The sequence below is a fragment of the Dipteris shenzhenensis genome, chromosome 25 (genome assembly GCF_047967505.1).
Source record: "Dipteris shenzhenensis isolate YYH24624 ecotype China chromosome 25, Dip_SZ_1.0, whole genome shotgun sequence".
NCBI classification, from domain to species: Eukaryota; Viridiplantae; Streptophyta; class Polypodiopsida; order Gleicheniales; family Dipteridaceae; genus Dipteris; species Dipteris shenzhenensis.
This window is the reverse complement of record NC_141620.1, coordinates 48249044-48267820: the sequence shown is the minus strand read 5'-3', so window position 1 is coordinate 48267820 and position 18777 is coordinate 48249044. Positions and strand designations below refer to the sequence as shown.

General features: G+C 46.8%; 1 protein-coding gene across 3 annotated transcripts in view; it reads left to right on the top strand.

Moving 5' to 3' along the window:
* The window catches only part of NEDD1 (Transducin/WD40 repeat-like superfamily protein), a 63786-nt gene extending 46630 nt beyond the window's left edge, over positions 1-17156 (top strand). For 2 of the 3 annotated variants that reach the window (XM_087396471.1, XM_087396473.1), the window contains 6 exons: positions 8984-9571; positions 9745-10030; positions 10193-10503; positions 15293-15481; positions 15663-15776; positions 15918-17156. In XM_087396471.1, the coding sequence (XP_087252597.1) occupies positions 8984-9571; positions 9745-10030; positions 10193-10503; positions 15293-15481; positions 15663-15770 (1482 nt within the window). In that variant the 3' untranslated portion in view covers positions 15771-15776; positions 15918-17156. The remainder of the gene's footprint in view (positions 1-8983; positions 9572-9744; positions 10031-10192; positions 10504-15292; positions 15482-15662; positions 15777-15917) is intronic. The other variant, XM_087396472.1, reaches the window with a different exon arrangement.
* The last annotated feature ends 1621 nt before the right edge of the window (positions 17157-18777 follow it).

Genomic DNA, 18777 nt, shown 5'->3' with positions numbered 1-18777 from the left:
AAGCTATTGATGCAAGTGATTGACCTGCCTCTCTGCAAATTGTACCCTATGAAGTCACGGCTGGGTGGTGATTCTTCTTTGTAGTAGATAAGTTCTTCACATGAAGTCAGGCAGAGGTCAGCAGATTGGAGGTGCATTGGAAGGTATGCAGTAATCGGCTCATTTCAGGCATAAAAGCAGCACTGGCAAAGGCTATGTGTACTGAGGAAAGTAAGATGCTGATCGAGGGCGCTGAAACTGGTGCAGCAACTATACTGCTTGTGGGCAAAATTAGGCGCTGATTAGGGCTGCTATGTGTGGCCAAATCCACAGACGAAGGGCTGCTTGCAGGTTGCGGTAGATGGGACAGATTTGTGTGGGAAAAATTGATGTGATAGTAGAGGTTCGGTTTGACGAAAAGCTCTCCGTGAGTCACCCAGCAATGTACAACTAGTTCCAACTAAAAAGCTTGGGACAAAAGCTGTTCCAAGTGCCTGGCTGCTCCCGCTGCCCTTCCCCACCATCTCCTCCTTCCGGCAGCCATCCCCTGTCTCCTCCTCCTCTGCTATCGCCTCCCCTTCTCCCCCGCCATCTCCTTCCCCTGCCTCCTCCTCTCGTAGCCTCTCTGCTCCCTCCTTCGTAGCCTCTCTCTCTCCGCTCCCCCTCCCGTAGCCTCTCTCCCCCCCCCCCCCCCCCCCACAAAGCCTCTCCGTCCCCCTCTCGCAGCCTCTCCGCCCCCCCCCCCCTCCCGTAGTCTCTTCGCCCCTTCTCCTGTAGCCTCTCCTAGCTGGGCTGAATCCCCAGCCCACCTTCCTCCTCTTCACATTCTCTCTAATCCCGAGTTGGGCTAAACCCCCAACCCAACCCGGGGGTTAGGTTAAGCCAGGGGGTTCATCATACTGCCAACTATGGATTGGCCTACCCTCTCCTCCAAGTCCCCCTCAACCCCCTCAACTCCTTCAACATCCATCAGGACTCGGTACTCTACAGTTGCAGCCATGACACCCTCTCTATACGCACAGAATTACCAACAAGAAGGCTCAAAACGGCCCATGCTCGGGCAACAGGATCAGATTTTTTATCTGCAGCAGGCAGTGAGAGAGCTACGATTGGAGCTGGCAGAAGTAAAGGCCCGACTTCACATCTTGGAAGGGTCTGGTAAGCAGGTAGTAATTGATGAGGCTGTAAAATCTTGTAAGGATTCCCCCCCTACCCCGCAGCTAGTCTCTATAGTCAAAGATCTTGTTCACACTGAAGTACAAACTGCTAGAAAGGAAGTGTTTGTGGAAGTTGACAACAAAGCAAGTAAGTCTGATATCCAAGCAGAGATTAAAGAACACGAAGCTAGATGTGATAATGCGTTGAAGATTAGAATAGGGGGGCTCCCAAAAGATTGGTACAAAGAGGAGGATACATATAGTGAAATATTGACAAATATCAAATCAAGTTTGCCCAACATCGAATGGGTGAATGATGATGAGCAGGATGATGACGACTCCAGGCCAGCTTCTATTTTGCACTATAGAGGTTATGCAATCCTTACACTGAAGTCAAAAGATATGCGGATCAAGCTTCTTCGACAATCTTACGAGCTGAAGGGCACCAAAGTATGGATAGCAGAGGAGCTTACATAAAATCAACTCAAGATTAAGGCAACTGAATTAGCTAAAGTCAGGGCTGCTAGAAAGGATGGAAAATGGGCAGTTTACCGTGAAGGGGTAGCACTAATCAGAGATTTTAAATTAAAACCAAAAGACTCTCAGTCTTAAACTGATGTATGGCTGTTTACTCTCCAGAATATCATGTAGATACTCTAAATAATTGGGGTTGCTTTTTGCACTCCTTGGGAGCTGCCATGTGCCCTCCCTAAAGCAGATGTACTAGAGGGTTTCTTGCTGTCCCATAGACCTTTTGGTCTCCAGTGGACGTTAATAGACTTTCTTTCTTTCTGCCTTCTCCGCCCCCTCTCCGTGTCTCCTCTTGCCTCCACCCCTCTCGCCTCCCCTCTCCGCCTCCTCTGCTCCCCTCTCCTCTCCTCCCCTTTCCATTGCCCCTCCCACCTCCCCCGTTGCCCCTCTGTCACCTCCTCCCGCTACCCCTCTGTCACCTCCTCTTGCCTCCTTCAGCCCGCCCTCCCCCCGCCTCATATCCATTTCTCTGCCTCTCCTCTTCGCCTCCTTCCTTGGCCACTTTCCAGGTGGCTTTCCCCTTTTTTCCATTTCCTTCTTAGTAGGGGGAGTTTTTTTGTGCTTGTTTGGAGAATCTTGGTGGTGACCCTTGGTTTGGCCAGAGGGGTTCTATGGCAACACCCTTGAATCCCACAGCTATTAAGGTCCTCCTTTCTCCAGCCGACAAGCAACATGTATAGCAAGTAGTTCAGTCCCTCCAGGACAAGGCAATTGTGGACAGAATTGTGGACCTCACACCCACAAGGCGACATGTGCGAGAGTGGATCCAGGCGAGCTTGGCAGTAGAGGGTGACCACATTCAGGAAGTCACCATCTATGGAAGAGGCATCTTCCTCATCCAGTTGAGCTTCCCCGATACTGCCTCGACACTTGTGGAGTAGAGGTCCATCCTCCTTGGCTCACATTTGGTGTACCTCTTCCCTTGGTACCATGGGACTCTGGAATTATCTAGAGATTCCGGACTCTTACCCTTTACCTTTGGAGGTTACGCTTGTGATCTTGTAGCCATGGAAAGGGGGTTCGATGAGCGTAGGGGGCTCCCAAACACACCCAATTTGGAGATTCCAGTTCACCTCCACAGGGTTGGAGAATTGGTCCCTAGTGGTGTTTGATGCTATGCTAGGAGATTAGATTTCACCCATGATGGATGGGGTGGATGGGGCCACAGGGACTGCAGTACCTTTGGCACACCCATGGTGCAGAGGTGAACTTTCAGTTGTGCTTCACGCGAGAGAAGACAATGTGTGGTTTGGCGGTAGGAGTTATCAGATTGCCACTTGAGGTAAAGGTTGATTAGGCATCCTATTGGCCACTTCAGAAGTGTGCGGGGAGTTGTTCGAGGTCGAAGTCTCCTTCATGATGAAGTGGGCACGAAAGATTGGCATTGAGCTGGTGTCCACTCTAGTATGCTGACGTACAGACATGGACTACTCGCCCTTCAAACCCCCGGCAAAGTCACATAAGGCAGACTTTTTGGAATAGGCACCCACTCATAGGAGAGCCTATCTGCATCCCCGTCCTCATGAGCTGGACGTTAGTGAGTTGGAACGTGCACGGGCTCCATGACCGTGCTCGTAGTCGACTGTAGTACCTGATCTTCAGCAAGAGCTGCGGAGGGCAATGGTGGGGCAAGCATTGGACATCCTTTTGATTCAGGAGCATATGTTATCAGCTTCAGACATTAGGCCGCGACACCACCTCCTCCCGGGGAGAGGCCCAGAGGTGTGGTCCCCTGCAGTAGGATGGAGTGGAGGATCTGCATCTAAGTCTCACAGACAGTGGCTCCAGAGGTTTATGATCAGGGCGAGCTTATCCCAAGATGGGTAGTTTGGATGGGAGTTAGGATGGGAAAGTCCAGGATTTAGATTCGAACGTGTATGCCTCGGCGTGCAGACAACACCATCCGGCCTTTTAGAGGAGGCTAACATGTTGTCTTCCGGATATAGACTCCTTGATTGTTGAAGGGGACTTCAACAACCTGGAGTTTGGGGAGGACAAGCAGGGCAGTGTCTCCTTCTCTGAGATGCCAGCAGCAAAGCGGAGTACCTGGGAGCAATTCATCTTCATGATCAGTGGCAGAGACCCGTGGCGAGAGCCAGAGTTCATCAGGATACTTGGCAGCCTCCTCTTCTCTTTCGGACAGAGGAGACATGATGGATTGCTCGAGAGGCTAGACCGCTTCTACGTTGGGGATTGGGCTCTATCGGGATTTTGGCAGGCACCACAATGTAAGACCATTCTCCAGCAGTACTCCACTTAGAGCAGCCATGCTGAGGTCTTCCTTAAAAGAGGGGTCTGCATTCCAGAGGACCTCCTGCAAGATTAGGAGATTCAATAAGTCATGGCAGAGATCTGGTAGTAGATAGAGACGGCACCTTGCGAGGGATGGGCTTCGTGGGTCTCCGACATGATCGAGAGGAGCAGTGAGGAGTTGCAAGCTCATGCCCTCAGGCGGAGAAGGGCTCTTCAGGAGCGTGAGCGGGCATTGTGGAGAGACCTCGCCTCCATAAAGAGGCTCAGGGAGCAGGACCCAGGATCCCAGTGGCTTAGTGGCAAGTTTGAGAGCACACGCCTTGAGCTTCAGGACACGAAGATTCGGCAGGCTGAGTTCTCCTATCACTCCTTCTAGGGCCGGTGGGTACAATAGGGGGACAGATGATGAAGCAGCTCTTTTAGACCACTGGGCTTCGATCGGGATGCACGCAGTTGCAGCGCCGACGAGATCCGCAGAGGGCATTATGTACACTGACCCGTAATGGATTTTAGACCTGACCACTGGGATGACTCCAGCTTGTCTTGTGGCCTATGTGTAGTTTGAAATCACGTTCCAACGGTAGTCTCACGGGATTTGTGTAGTAGTCTGGAGGGGCCTTTCATGGATGAGGAGCTTTGGGAAGCCCTCAAGGCTCTTCCAACCCAGAAGTGTCCTGGCGAGGATGGCTTGACTCCGGCCTTCTTTCGGAACTTCTGGGAGATTATCTCCACCCCTTTCTGCATAGCTTGCCAGGAGATCTTCGATATGGGATCCCTTCCTCAGTCCCTGAGTAGGGGGTGGATTTGTTTGATCCCGAAAGGAGGAGATAGGTCAGACATCCGGCAGTGGAGACCGATCACTTTGCTTGATACCACATACAAGGTCCTCACAAAGGTCTTCAGTTTGCGGTTACGGTTCCATCTTACTGACATCATCCACAACACACAGACTGAGTTCGTTCAAGTGCGTAGCATCTTGGACATCTTCACGTTCTGGGAGGTAGTGGATTGGTCCAGGGAGGAGTCACAGCCGTTGGCCATCCTTCTCTTGGATTTTGAGACGGCCTACGACAGGGTGGAGTGGTCTTTCCTGGAGGGTACTATGCGGAGATTGGGTTTCTCAGACAGATGGATCATAGGAGTTTTTGTGCTCTATGCGGGGAGTTCTAGTCAGATGCTTTATCATTGGACACACAGGCGAGGCCTTTTCTCTATCTCGCTTGGTCCGCTAGGGCTGCTCCCTCGCTCCCTTCCTCTTCTTGTTTGTGGCGGAGACTTTGGGCTACTACTTGAGATCACAGGTGGCGGGCCTCACATGGTTGAGGCTCCCAATCAGACAGGAGGAGGAGCTGCTAGACTCTGAGTTCGCAGATGACACGGCCTTGTACGTAGAGGGCACAACGAGTTTGGAGAGAGTCAAGGGAGCCTTGGCTATCTACCGTGAGGCCTCGGGTGCATAGATCAACTGGACAAAATCCATAGGTTTCTTCACAGGCTCTGAGGAGACACAAGAGATTCGAGAGTGGGGGAGCAACTTTGGCTTCCGATGGATACCGCAGGGCTAGACAACGAGATACCTTGGATGCCAGGTGGGTATTGATATTACAGCAGAGCAACAGATTGCCCCGGTCCTCGAAAGTGTTCGGCGCAAGCTTCTCTACTGTCGGCTAAACTCTCCCTAGCAGGCTATGCCTTAGTGGCAAACCGGGCTCTTTTTGCCACGGCCTAGCATATCGCCTCCTACTGATGTTTTCACACAACTCTGACGGTTGGTTCGGAACTTCCTTTGGGCAGGATCAGATGGCACGAGGAATACTAGAGCTCGGGTCGCTTGGTAGACAGTGATCATGCCGCAGGCATTAGGAGGCTTGGGTATCATTGATGCAGAGCAGAAGCCCTCTTGGGCAAGTTGGTTGTTCGCGGCCTCACCCCCAGTGCAGAGCCCTGGAAACTCCTCTTACAACGAGGGCTTCTCAGGAACACCCTGCGCACCGGGGGGCAGTGGCAGCATTCACACAGAGGGATCTTCTCAGAGCCCCCCTTTATGGGGAAGGGTTCCCCCTTGATGAGGAGCCTCCATAGGGTCTGGCAGAGATTAGTAGGGGGACTCATTTGTGCTCAGCCTAGATGTAGAGAGGAGTTCGAGCATTAGTCCCTTGTTTGAGTGGACCAGCCGGCTCCCTTGGCAGATGGAGCATATTACCCATGGAGGTAGAGGTGAGGCTTGGTGCTCTAGCACATTTACGAGGGGCCTGGCAACGGATGAGAGAGATTGACCTAGCCATCCCTGAGTTTTGGTGGGAGGGACTTCGCGTGTGAATGGACAGCAGATGGTTGGGCCAGTTTTCTCGGACTGGTGTACCCTTGAGGATGATGGTGAAGCGAGGCAGCACACAGCCCGGTTTTTTCCGTGTAGGACCTAGAGGCCTACTTCAGGCACTCACTAAGAGAGACCCAGAGATGGATTGGAGTCTAGATGGGATTTATTGGCAGATGATCGGAGTGGTGGGATGTTTGGGGAAGGAGTGGCACATTGATCCTCCTATAGTATCCCAGAGCAGGATGCAACCAAATGGCGCCTCTGGCTTTGGGAGGGTAGGCCCTTGAGGGAGGTCGAGTGGGATCCGAGAGAGTGGTTTTGGCCCTCGAGGAGCGGCCTTGCCGAGAAGGTGGACGAGGTGCTCTTCTTCTCCTACACCACACGGATTGGTAGGAGGCTTCAGATGGACTCTTTGATGGACCCCTTCGAGGGAGAGGCATTGGGTGGCCCAGAGTGTGCCCCAAGAGGTTTGTTACAGGTTTTGGACGTGGTTATGGTCCAGTTTGCGGCCAAGGAAGATCTCCTACTTCTTTTGGTTGGTCGCCCACGGAGGCTTGCCCATCGGCCCGTGGTTGGAGCAGATGCGGGTGGAGGGGCAGTGTCATTGTTGCTCTGTTGGTTTTTTGGAGACGATCCCTCACTGCCTCTAGAGTTGTCATAGTGCAGAGAGGATTTGGATGGGATCCCTCAGGATTATGACCCATATGCGGAGCCTTCAGAGGGACTACACATGGGTGGATGGTGGCTTGGTTGACTGAGGGAGGACACACGTTCCAGATTGATGAGATCTCGCCAGCTTACCGGATACAAAATTAGAGCATTCATAGAATAGAGCTCCATGAGGCAGTCCCTCCGGATAGCCTCATTCCTCCTGCTTCTCCGGAGGACAGCATATGGGAGGTAGTAGCTAGTATCATTGCATGGAACATTTGGGTTGCTCACTACAGTCTGGTGATGGGGGAGCATCCGGTTCCACTCTCGGCTACCTTGGTCACCATCTGGCAGCTATCATCTACACCCTCCGCTCCACTTGGGAGCGTGGGACCCAAGGCTCTAGGGCGACTGTCGTGAGGCCCGATCGATTCTACAATGCTTGGCCTGCAAGAGTTTTCTACATCTTCACTCTGTGAAGGATTCATTGTATATTCCCCCCACCTGGCTGTAAGCCCGAGTACCAGAGATCCCCTAGGCTGTGAGCTGGGTTTCTTTGGAACAGGCCGGTTTTTTCTTTCAGCCTTTTTCGGTTTTTTTCCATACTAGCACCTTCGGGGCTACTGTTTTGTATGAAGTTTTTCAAGCATTAATAGAAGGTTCTTTTCTTTGCAAAAAAAAAGAAGGGTGTCCTTTCATGGAAAAGGTGAGTCTTTACGTGAACGTAAATAGAAGGGGGTTGTGTCCCTTCAAGGCTAGAGAAAAATCTCAAGTGAAAGGGTGTAACCCTTCATGAGTGAAAAGGTGTGACATTTCATGAGGGTATGTGCCCCTTGAGTGAGGAGTCATAACTCTTCATCAACAAGGTGCGTCTATAGGCGAAAAGCATATGTCCCTTATATTGGGAGCCCAAGCACACAAAAGGGGACGAAACGAGTCGTGTCCATTGACATCATCTGGTGATGTGAAGTGGATAGCGAGGTCACTAATGACTTAGGTGGGGTGTTGGTGAAATTTTGATCACTCATCTTCTCCATCTCTTCCATGCAACAGTGCCTGGATTACCTTCTAGCGTAGATTGTGGTATTAGATAAGTGCTAGAAGGTGAGACACATTTCCTACAGGGAGGAGCAAAATTTGCTCTGATACCATCCTTCATAGCTAGTAGTCGTCTAGATCACACGAAGGATCACGGCTCTGATACATGGGAAGAGTACTATTGTAATGCACCCTCTCATCAAGGGTCACACCCTTCATAAGGGATACACACCTCTTCATGCACATGCCTTTTGGGAGCACACACCTTTTCATGTGTGGCTCTTTACTCTCTATATAAGAGAGGCCCAATTGTATGGATGAAGGCGTAACTAACTACACGATGCCGTGTACATTCTTTCATCATGCCCTTAGTAGACTGACTGCAAGAGGGGTCACTGAAATCACGAAAGATTGAACAAAACATTGTATTCTAGGGGCCTCCACCGCACGGGTATATAGTGGTCTCTTGGCATGAGAACAAAATCGATACACATTTTTATTCTAGGGTTTGAAAAGTTTCACTGTACAACAGATTAGATGCTCTCAAAACATATTTTTTTCTTTGGAGGGTCGAGGGGATGCTGGAAATTGAGACTTTTACAGGTTTGTATACAGGAAATCAATCAAGTATACAAAACTGATAGCACTTGAATAGATAAACGTTTTCTGTATTGGGTATTGCAGGATGTGCTTCAAAATATGTGCCCGCTTGCTTGGGCCTGGTGCGGCACCACCACAAACCAAATTGTCTTCCCTGTTTGTGTGTCATTTTAAAATGCTTCTGGGGTGTGAACAATAAATACATATATCATAGTTCTAAAAAATTATCATTTTAGATAGTTCCAGTTTAGAAGAATATTGTAGCATCACATGCAGAAAGACGGTCATTTACATCAAGTTCCATTGAATTGAGACTCAGCTTGTTTGCAAATTGAAGGGAGGGTTTGCCCCCACACAGTGGATGGGGTTGGAAAAACTCTAGTATGATCCTGTCAATACTCAATGTGCTTGCTCTTGTTGAAATATTCTAACCTTTTTTGAAATTTGCCACCAGGCAGTTACGAGTTTATCTTGGCAACGCTCAAGCCCTATACCCGTGAATGAGGCAAACTGTACCATGGATGTAGCTCTTTTGGGTGTTACAGGAGAAGATTCTGTCCTTATGCCAGATCCTTTGCCTGCTCCAATGGCCAATCCTCATGGACGTACTACTGTAACAACTTTCCCAGCAAAAGCATCTGGGCGTTCTTCCCTCAATGCAACAGACACTTCTTCCATCTCAGGAATTAACACCACAATTGCTGCTGCATCTTCAGGATCTATAATTGGTGAGGATACTCCCAATATATCTGCCAGTCGAACTTTGGGCAAGGGATCAGTTTCACGCTTGCAGACGCCTCGCAATGCTTACACAATAAAGGACGACATGGAAGTTTTTTCCCCCTTGGTTGATGTGCAGCCTATAACACCTTCAATTTCCAGTTTCTGGGATCCTAATGATGAATTGAAGAAGGATTTTGGAGGAGATAGGAAAGTGGCATGGGGACCTTCTCCCCCTGTTGGTATTCGACGATTTCCATCTATAGAAGAGCTCAAAGATGAAAGTCAGTTGTCTGCAGAAAATCGTATTCCTTCACTTCAGGTTTCTAAAATAAACTTGAATCATTTCCTAGTGGTTCTTGCAGACACATCTGTTTGTTAAATCTGGGCTAGACACATTGAATCTGTTAAATCTGTCCTACACTCACATTTACAATATTTTGGAGCTCAATGTACATTGCTTGATTAAATGGATGCCACCTACTCTGTTTCCAGGAGGAGATACAAGCAAGGTCCTGCCCTTCATCACCGGTTGCAAGCACTCCCCTACCTGGCACATCCCCAAAGGGAGAAAGGTCTCCATCTTTAACACCTCCTGAGGCATGGGGGGGTGATGCAATTGCTGATAAAGTGACTGTTCGACATCCGTCTACGCATTCCATGTCAAGATTTGCCTCACGAAGCTCAACATCAGGCTCCAATGGACTGCCTTCTCGGGCAGCCACAACCAGTACAGCTGACACGCTGCCTAATCTGGGGTCTGATAGCCTAAATCTAGGAGGTGTGATGTCTGAACATGAATGAATCTTTTCTTAAAGGAACTTCAAAAATTGAGGCAATGTTTTTGACATTGACTATACGTCTTTAAGATTAAGGGCCTTTTATCTGTAAGCAATCTCATATATTTGTACTTCTTATCCACTTTTCATTATTTCTAACAAAGGTGGTGCAGGTAGTAGCCCAAATGTAAGCCCAGAAGGTGGTGGATTGGATCCTACTTTGCCAGCCCCGAGTCGGAAGTTCATGGCATATGCAGAAAGGAATCTTTTCTCTCGGAATATTCCATCTGCATCTGGTGAGGCAACTGTTTCAGCAGGTGGAGGTTCCCCTAGGCAAAGGAAATCAAATGCCGAAAAATTTGATGACCGTCGTGTGACAGAGGGGAATGTTGAAGGCAGAAAAGAGTCAGAAAACGGGCATGACCTAAAATATGATACAGGATCCTTGATGGGGGCAACAACAATTGCATCCAATGTATGTGTCTTCCGGGCCTCATTAAATCTATCTGTCTGTTTGTCAAGTTTCTGTGTTAAATCCTCTAATGGTTTCTGTGTTGAATTTTGTGATTTTAAGAGGAAGGTTACCCATTATCATGATTCTTGAACAGTGAAGTTTGAGAAGGGTGCATTGGCATGTGCTGTTTGTGCTTGTTCTTCTGCTCTTGATCCTCCCCACTGCTCACCTGTCGCCCACCAGCCTGTCCGCCTGCTGTATTGCACCTCTCCTGTTTGCGTGCTTTATTCCCATCTGCTGCTTGCTCGCCCATTTGTTTCTATCTGCTTTTTTGTCTCCACCTGCTTTATTTGCTGCTTTGCTGGTTTTCTGCTAGCTCTTCTTCTAGTCATTCCACACCTCCCAGTCCACCTCTTCCCTCTCTTTTGTCGCTTCTTCTTCCAGCCCTTCGTCTCTACTCTGAACTCTATTGTGAACATCTCCCAGCTTAAGTCACAAACTGCCCCTTGCTCTTCTTTCTACAGTGCACACATTCTTTTTCCTTTAAAGGTGCTTGCTTCCTTCATCTCTTTTGCTACCTGTCCCATAGAATTTCTACTCCATTTCTCTGGCCACCTTTAACCTGTTTCTTCATCTCCTATCCCTTAGTTTACCCATTCTTCATTGTTGGTCTTTATTTTCACTAAGTTCCTTATCTTGAATTTGCTCAGTCCTTCTATCCTTTTCTTCATCCTGTTGCTGTGCAATCAGGTTTTCTTTCTGATTTCAGTTTCCTATCCACTCTGTTCCATGGTAGCTGAATTCATTTGGAAGGATGGCCTTTCTTACTTATGGAGTTACTACCTTTGACCCAATTTCAATGTATTTTGTGAAATTTGAGTCGGTTTAACACTTCCCAGTAACTAAGAGGACCAGGTTCACAATCAAAGGTGTACTCGATAGAGAGCGCTCGTTAAGCAAGCTTGTATTGAACACTCTTCAGCTGGCCCTCTGATTCCCAGGGCTCAAACAAAAACTTAAGGCCTCGTCTTTGGGAGAGCTATTTGTCTCCATATAGACGCCAGCTGACTTATGCACGCAGTTAATCTGGGAGGCCAAGAAGTAAGAGTCCAAGAGGAATATGGCGCCTCTAGGAAAACAAACAATTTATCCACAAAAAGAACTCAAATTGGAGTTGGTTTTAGCTCCTCTCTTGTGTTAAGACTCATCCCAATTAACCTTGCTCCTTATGAATTCAAAAAATGTCCCAGGCCCACTGCTACAAAAAGAGGGATGGAAAGGGGGTTACGGGGCATCCATGATGCAGTGACCTAGATAAGGCTTCCTTGTTGGCTTCTGTCACACAGGCTGAGTGGCCTCTATAGAGGTAAGCTGGCTGGCTCCTCTCCTATAGATGCTGATCTTGTAGATGTGGTGGTCCCTTTTAGTGCAGACTCCCTTTGACCCAATTCCAACCTTGGCGTCATGTGGGAGTGAGGCCAATGATCAGTTCCACCTTTGTCTGATCTTGGATCTCTTGTAAAGCGTAGGCGATGCTACCAAAAGAGCTCCTCCGGCCAGTGTAAAGTGGTCACATTTTATTGGAGAGTCAACAAAAGCCTCAATCTCAGGCAGGGAAGGTGGGAGAACAAAAGGGGCAAGGAAGAAAGGAGAGCCAGTGAGCCTTGCAGGGGCAAAGCTCCCTGTGGGCTGTCAAAGGACCACCGATAATGAAGATGAACCTCGGAGAAAAAGAATGTCCAGAAGGGGTGGAAAAACCACGTACTCAAAAAGGAGAAGCTTCTACCATGGGCTCAAAAGGAGAAGATCAGCCAGAAGAGGGGCTTGATGCTCCCCAAAAGATAGTCGAAGGCTGCATGATTAGACTAGGGGCTAAAAGCAAAGGGAAGAGGGTGGGGGGATCAAGGAGAAATAGAAGACCCGGTTGTCAAGTGTTTATGGGCTGAAAGATGGGGAGAAAGGAAGGGGAATAGGAAGGGAAATGAGGAGGAGGAAGGGGTTAGGAGATTGGAGGGCTGTTTGCAGGTGGAATTGTGCTGCTGGAATGAGGGAAAGGAGGGGGGGGGAGGGGGCAACATGATTTTGAGCAAACCACCTAATTAAGTACTTGAAAATTGGCAGCCAGAGAATCAATAATAAATTTAAACCACAAGAACTTTTAAATCCATCAAACAAAGAGATAAGCCTTAGAGAAGTAGGTGAATAAAGAAATGGTGCAACTACTCAAAGTTCTAGAACTGAAGAACTATGAACCAAACTCAATCTAACTCTCTCTCAGCCCAATGTCAAATCACAGCAAGGACTCTCTCCAAAACTGCTTCAGGTGGAGTTGCCTTCTAGCAAAATACAATCTGACAAGAAGGCTTCCAGGTGCAAAAAATCAGCCCAAACTATGTCATGTGCCCTGAGATTTGCAAAATGTTGTCTATAGTAGCGTGTGAATTTATTTAGGAATGAAGCAAGTGCAAGTTTTCCAGCCAGATAAGGTCCTAATACTAGACTTGTACTGGAATAAGTGAGCTGTAGTTGAAATCACTGCAAGGAAAGGCCTTCTTGGGCTTGCCAGCTGCCAAAATCACTGCCTAGAACATCTGGGTTGCCTGTGCAGTCAGGTGATGGGAGGGCAACAGGTTCCACCGGCGGCTATCCTGGTAGCCATTTGGCAGGACATCATCCTCACTTTATGCGCCTATTGGGAGCGCAATGTCCCAGGCTCACGAGGTACTGCCGAGCGGCAGGAGTGTTTCTGTAAGGCATGGCATGCATGCATATTTTACACTTTTCCGACGGGAGATATCTGCTGGATGTATAGGCCTCTGTCTTGGCTGTTAGCCCCTGTTCCGGATAGTCCCTAGGCAGTGATCTGGGATTCCTGGCAGGCTGGTCTAGGACAGCCAGACTTTTTACTTGTATTTATCATCATCAGCCCCATTTTGTCAGCTGATTTGTATGGGGGTTTTCTCAAGCATTAATAGGAGTTTGCTTTCTTTGCAAAAAAGAAAAGAAAAGGCCTTTTCGACATCATATACACAAGAGAGAATATGAGAGAGAACTCAGATGTATTCCTCCACCAAATAGTGGGCAAAACTAGCACAAGGTATCCAGCAAGGGGCTGGCCAATCTCTGGAACTCTCCTAGTAGCTCCTGCTCCGTGTGCCTCTCTGTACGCTTCTGTGGATGCTGTGGCTGATGAGAAACGAGGGGGCAGGGGCCCCTTTTATAGGGTACTGGGAGGCCTAGAAATAGGCCAACTTTTGAGTTGGTTCATGGACTGGCAGGCCGACCTGCCAGTCGGCCTTTTAGCAGCCCAAATCAGCCCCCCTGGGCAGCCTACAAAAGGAGCTGCCAGGGGTTCACAAGGGCTTGCTGCCCTGCAGGTTCTGGCCTCCTTCCAGCCTCAGTTTACTGCTGTCATGCAGGCCATAACTGGTCCCTTAGATCCTCCCCCTCTGTCATATGTCCCTATGATCCAATGCCTCTTTGTCTAGACAAATTGGGGACTCACAGATGGGTGCATTGATCTCTAGCACTTGTCACAGCCAAAGGCTAAACAAAAGCGTATGTGAGGTGGTTACCTTATAGACCATCCGATAGGCCCACAATGATGACGTTGCAAATCGTGCAAAATCCTTGATGAATTTTGACAAGAGCATATAGATTCAACAAATAGTGCCATTAGTTTTGAACACATGTTGAGCTTCCTCAAGCAAAATTGCTTCTTGTTGACTCCTTCGTCAAACCAAGAGCTATGTACATGGCTGCCTTTTAGGCACTTGATCTCAATAATGCCTAAGACTAGGGCAATATAGAGCAACCTTAAGTCTTCCATATCATCTATAGAAAGCTCTTGGACTTGTTATCAAGTGTTAAATATCGTTCTTAGTAAGCTCTTGAATCTGCAACAGATCATGCATGGAGTGTGTAAGGCATCACTTTTGCAGTAGGATGCAATGTTCCATGCTAAAGAGGCTCCAGTGGATGGACAACTATAGACCCCAAGTGTTAGCATTGTCATCTTTCCTTCACTCGTCCAAGACAAGATTGAGAGATGTTGGTATGGTCGGTTTGTACAGAGTTTCCATTGTCATTTTTCAGATGGTTTTAATGACATGTTTCACTAGTTTAGATATCAAATCAGAGATGCTTGACCCTTTTCATTATTTAGATGAGGAGAGGCATAAACCATTTTATGAGGTCACATAATATCACCAGGTCACAAGGCACAGAGAGACATTATGAACTTGATTTGTAAATGGAAACAGAAGAGGGGTTGATAGGTAGGACATGGCAAAGTAGATTGGGAGGATTTACTCGGCTGATTTCGTCGGGATTATGCATGGATGAATCAAGAGATACACAGATGAAGTAGAGAAATGCATTAGTGGCCAGGAAAGGTCAGCATCTGCTATGGGAAAACAGGCATTGATTGGTATATATGATTCTGCATATATGATTGGTATATATGACTGTACACTATGGCACTAAGATTATCAATGTTGTGTTGAGGATATCTTTATAACATGTGTTTCATGCTTTCATTATGTATGTGTGTGAGGTGTACAGATTATGAATTGTGGTTTATGCTTTGATAATGAATTGTATGAATTATTTCATGACTGTGCACTATGACACTAAAGAAAAATGTTGCGTCGAGGAGATTTCTGTAAGGACATGTGTTTTACGCTTCACGAGAAGTGTACCCAATTGTGTTTGTCATGTGGCACGGTGGTTGTAGTTTGTATTTCACTTCATACATCATCCTTTTCTATAACAATTGATATTCAAGCTTGGACATATAACTTTTTGACAGGGTCATTTCCACCTTGCTACACAAAGAAGCTCCCCTCAACAAGAGCCACATCCTCAAGGACCACCTTCCTTTGCCCTTCAATTAGTGCAGCGAACTTTAGAAGAAAGCCTAGGGGCTGTACAAAAGGCAATACATGAGGATGTGCAGAATCTCCATTTGGAGCTTTTACGACAGTTTCATATTCAGCAGGTGAGGTGGCGTATGCATGATCAGTGCATTCTGAGCATTTAGCTTATTGTTTCTGAGGAGCTCCCTGAAGTTTGGTAAAGGGGATGTGCTGACTCCATTTTTCAACTAGAAGGGAATGTTCTTCTTGATTGAGGCGTTTGACATGGAAGAGTTTTATTTATTCTCTGTGGCTGATGTGCAGTCAGAGATGGCAGCCATGATGGATGCGTTTTTGGCAAAGCAGGCAGAACTGATGGAAGAAATACAGGTGTTAAGGAGGGAAAACCAGCAGCTCCGCAATCTTTTTTAGAAAAAGGTTGCAACTTGATCTTTCTTGTTCTTATTCTGTGTTTGGTAGGACATTAAGTTGTCTTTTCGAGCTGTCTATTTGAGCAGTTGCATGTATCATTCTGTACAAAGAATGTGTAGAGATTCATTGTTCCGGCATCTTTTCCAGGGTCAGCGGTTATTATCGTGACAAAATATTTCCTGTTATTATTCAAGGGACGCGGGAACACACATTCAACCATTGGATCACAGTTTTATTGCAGTGAAGTTTTCTTAAACCGTCAGGTTCACAAAATCGTTCACTTGTAGAATAATATCTTGCTTGATTCTTGGGGGAGATGCGGAAGATGTACATTTCATATACAATCTAACCAAGTAGAAGGTCTGGAGAAGTCAAACTGCTCCCTACTGGCCTTCTCAATCTGCCATATTCAGTAGTTGGATTTATGAGTTCCTTAGGATTTCCTTGATATGGGAACTGTTGAGATCGGAGTCCAAAAAGTTTGGAATTACCCTTGTGCTCTACTTTTGTTACAGTGAGTTGAAATCAGTGGCTAAGAGGATGGGAAGCATGAGACAAAAATGACAAATAAGTTGTAAAATGCAAGGCTCATGGAAAGACAATGCTATCTACTGGCAAAACAAATTTGTACGACCGCATATATTAGCGTTTATTTAACAAGAAGATTGGGTGCATCATCTTTTCTGCTACATTGCAGTGTTTCTTTACTGCAGTACCAGGGGTCAAGACAGACCAGCTGCTGCCTCAGATGCACAAAGTATAGTATGCTCTTTTTTAGAATCTGGTCTAACAGCAAACTGACTACAGTCACTTCATTAGTGACCAACAACCTCCCTATTTCCCTTTGGAATGGAGGGTGTTTGTGCTTGTTTGATAACACAAGTACTCTTATTGGGAGGTTCTTACCTCTGATAGCCCTGGAAGTCCTGGGATTTGATTCCAAAAAGTTTATGGCATTATTAGCGTGATCATCATTACCATAGTGATATAATCAGAACAGGAAAATTTCAATATCCAGAGCTTGAAAAATTGTGTCAATCCTGTGTATGTCTTTATAGAGGATTGAAACAAGTGGCAAAAAAAGGGATCAGAATGTGAATCTTTGGATTGGGAAAAGGATAAAGTTGCATCTAGTATCTACTGAACGAATCATTAGGACAATATTGGAGTGAAGGGAGACATGGGAATATTATTGTCATTTACCTTTTAAAGTTGTATCATGAGCAAATATGTAGTGCAGAACATATAGGATTCCTTTATTGGATGAAGGCAGGACACGGGAATATTACTGTCATTTACCTTTTAAAGTTGTATCATGAGCAAATATGTATTGCAGAACATATAGGATCCTTTTATTTCAAGGAAATGCAAATAGTACTCCTTTTTACAGTGACAAAATGCACATTTGGAAATATCATAACTGGAGGATTTATCAGAAGTTGGGTGTGGTGGGTGACAGGCATAGAGAATTGGAAATAGCTTTAAGGATGTGTTTTAGGAGGAAAAAGGAAAGCTCTAGGCTTAAACGCTGTTTTCTTTTTTTGGTTAATATAACCCTTTGTTCCGCAAAAAAGGAAATGCAAATCGTCAGTTATACAAATAATGAGGGAAGAAGAAAGATCTTAGAGGGATTATTTCTTGAAGAGTGGAGAAAGGGTGGGTCTGAAATTTAGCTGATTTTAGAAAATGGTTTGTGCAGATATATTCAGTGTATTGAAAATTGGACAGCTGCTTAAGAATAGAGTGATGGTCGTTTACATGATGGAGCTTGACTTTAAAGGTGGTTTTTTTTTTCTTTTTGTGGAGAGAGAAAGAAAGGAAGATGTATTAACGTCTGTAGGAGTCCTCACAGGCTTATGAGACAAAATGCAAAACCAAAAGGTAACTCATACAAGCCACTAAGGGCTGAAGCTAGTGAACAAAATAGTAGAGTAGCAAAAGCAAAATATCAGAAGAGTATCAGGTGCTCAAAGCTACATGCCTAGGTTCCATACATCCAGGTACCCTGGTCACTCTCAGATGAGATGTGAGGAGCTCTCATATCAATCTGTCAAGCTGTCTCTTGATGCGGTGGAGGGGGTAGTCTCCTCGATCTTTGTATCCGATGGGCTATGTCAAGGGTGACGCCTCGTCTCTTACGGCAACCTTTGAGGAGGGCTGAAATAGATTGGACCTCAATCGTGTGTGCTTTGGTCCCTTTGCGTTTCACCTGTGGAGTGCGTGTCTCTCGTTTGGAAGCATCATGGCGGGGACCCCCTTGCTAATCCATGATGCTCTCATCTCATCAAGCTCCTCTCAGCCTCAACAGCAGTTGGCTCAGATGCATAGAAATCTGTAACAAGTGTATGTGCTCTATCAATCTCGGTGACTTGTGGCATAAATATCTGTTGCTCTTTGATTTGTCACATCAATATGTCTCTCTGTTGTCGCATCTCAATCATATAGATCCTAACACAAACCTGATCGGGAAAATGGATCAGCCGTATAAGTGGACCAAAGCCGTGTCCCTCTTGGAAGAGGCAATGATATCGCCCTCGAATCTCATAGTAGACTGGGTAGACACATAGAAAGTGCTTCTCGATCTTGATCTCCTCCATTCGGAATACTGCATAGATCCTCCGCTCTCTGGGTATGCTTGCAGCTCTCCCTCTCCCTGCCTCAATTCGTAGTTGATGTGACGAGACTCACAATTGACTGATGGCAATCTCTATGCATGTGAGACTCTCTTGTCCTCGAGGTGTTGAGGTCTGATGACGAGACCATGCTCTGAGACCATCATGAAGTGCTCATGATAGAACTGGATCTTGGAGGGGAACTCTTCTCCTCCCAAGCCCTAGAAGTATAAAGTTGGAGTAGGTTCAACCGTACTATCAAATTATCTGGATACTCGTGCGTGCCATGTTGTATCAACACCGCTCTCAGTTGGTCACCTCGAAGGCTGCAATGCTAGCCTCATCATTAATCTCCACTAGGGTAAGCCCAGACTCTGTGGAGTAAAGTCATTGTT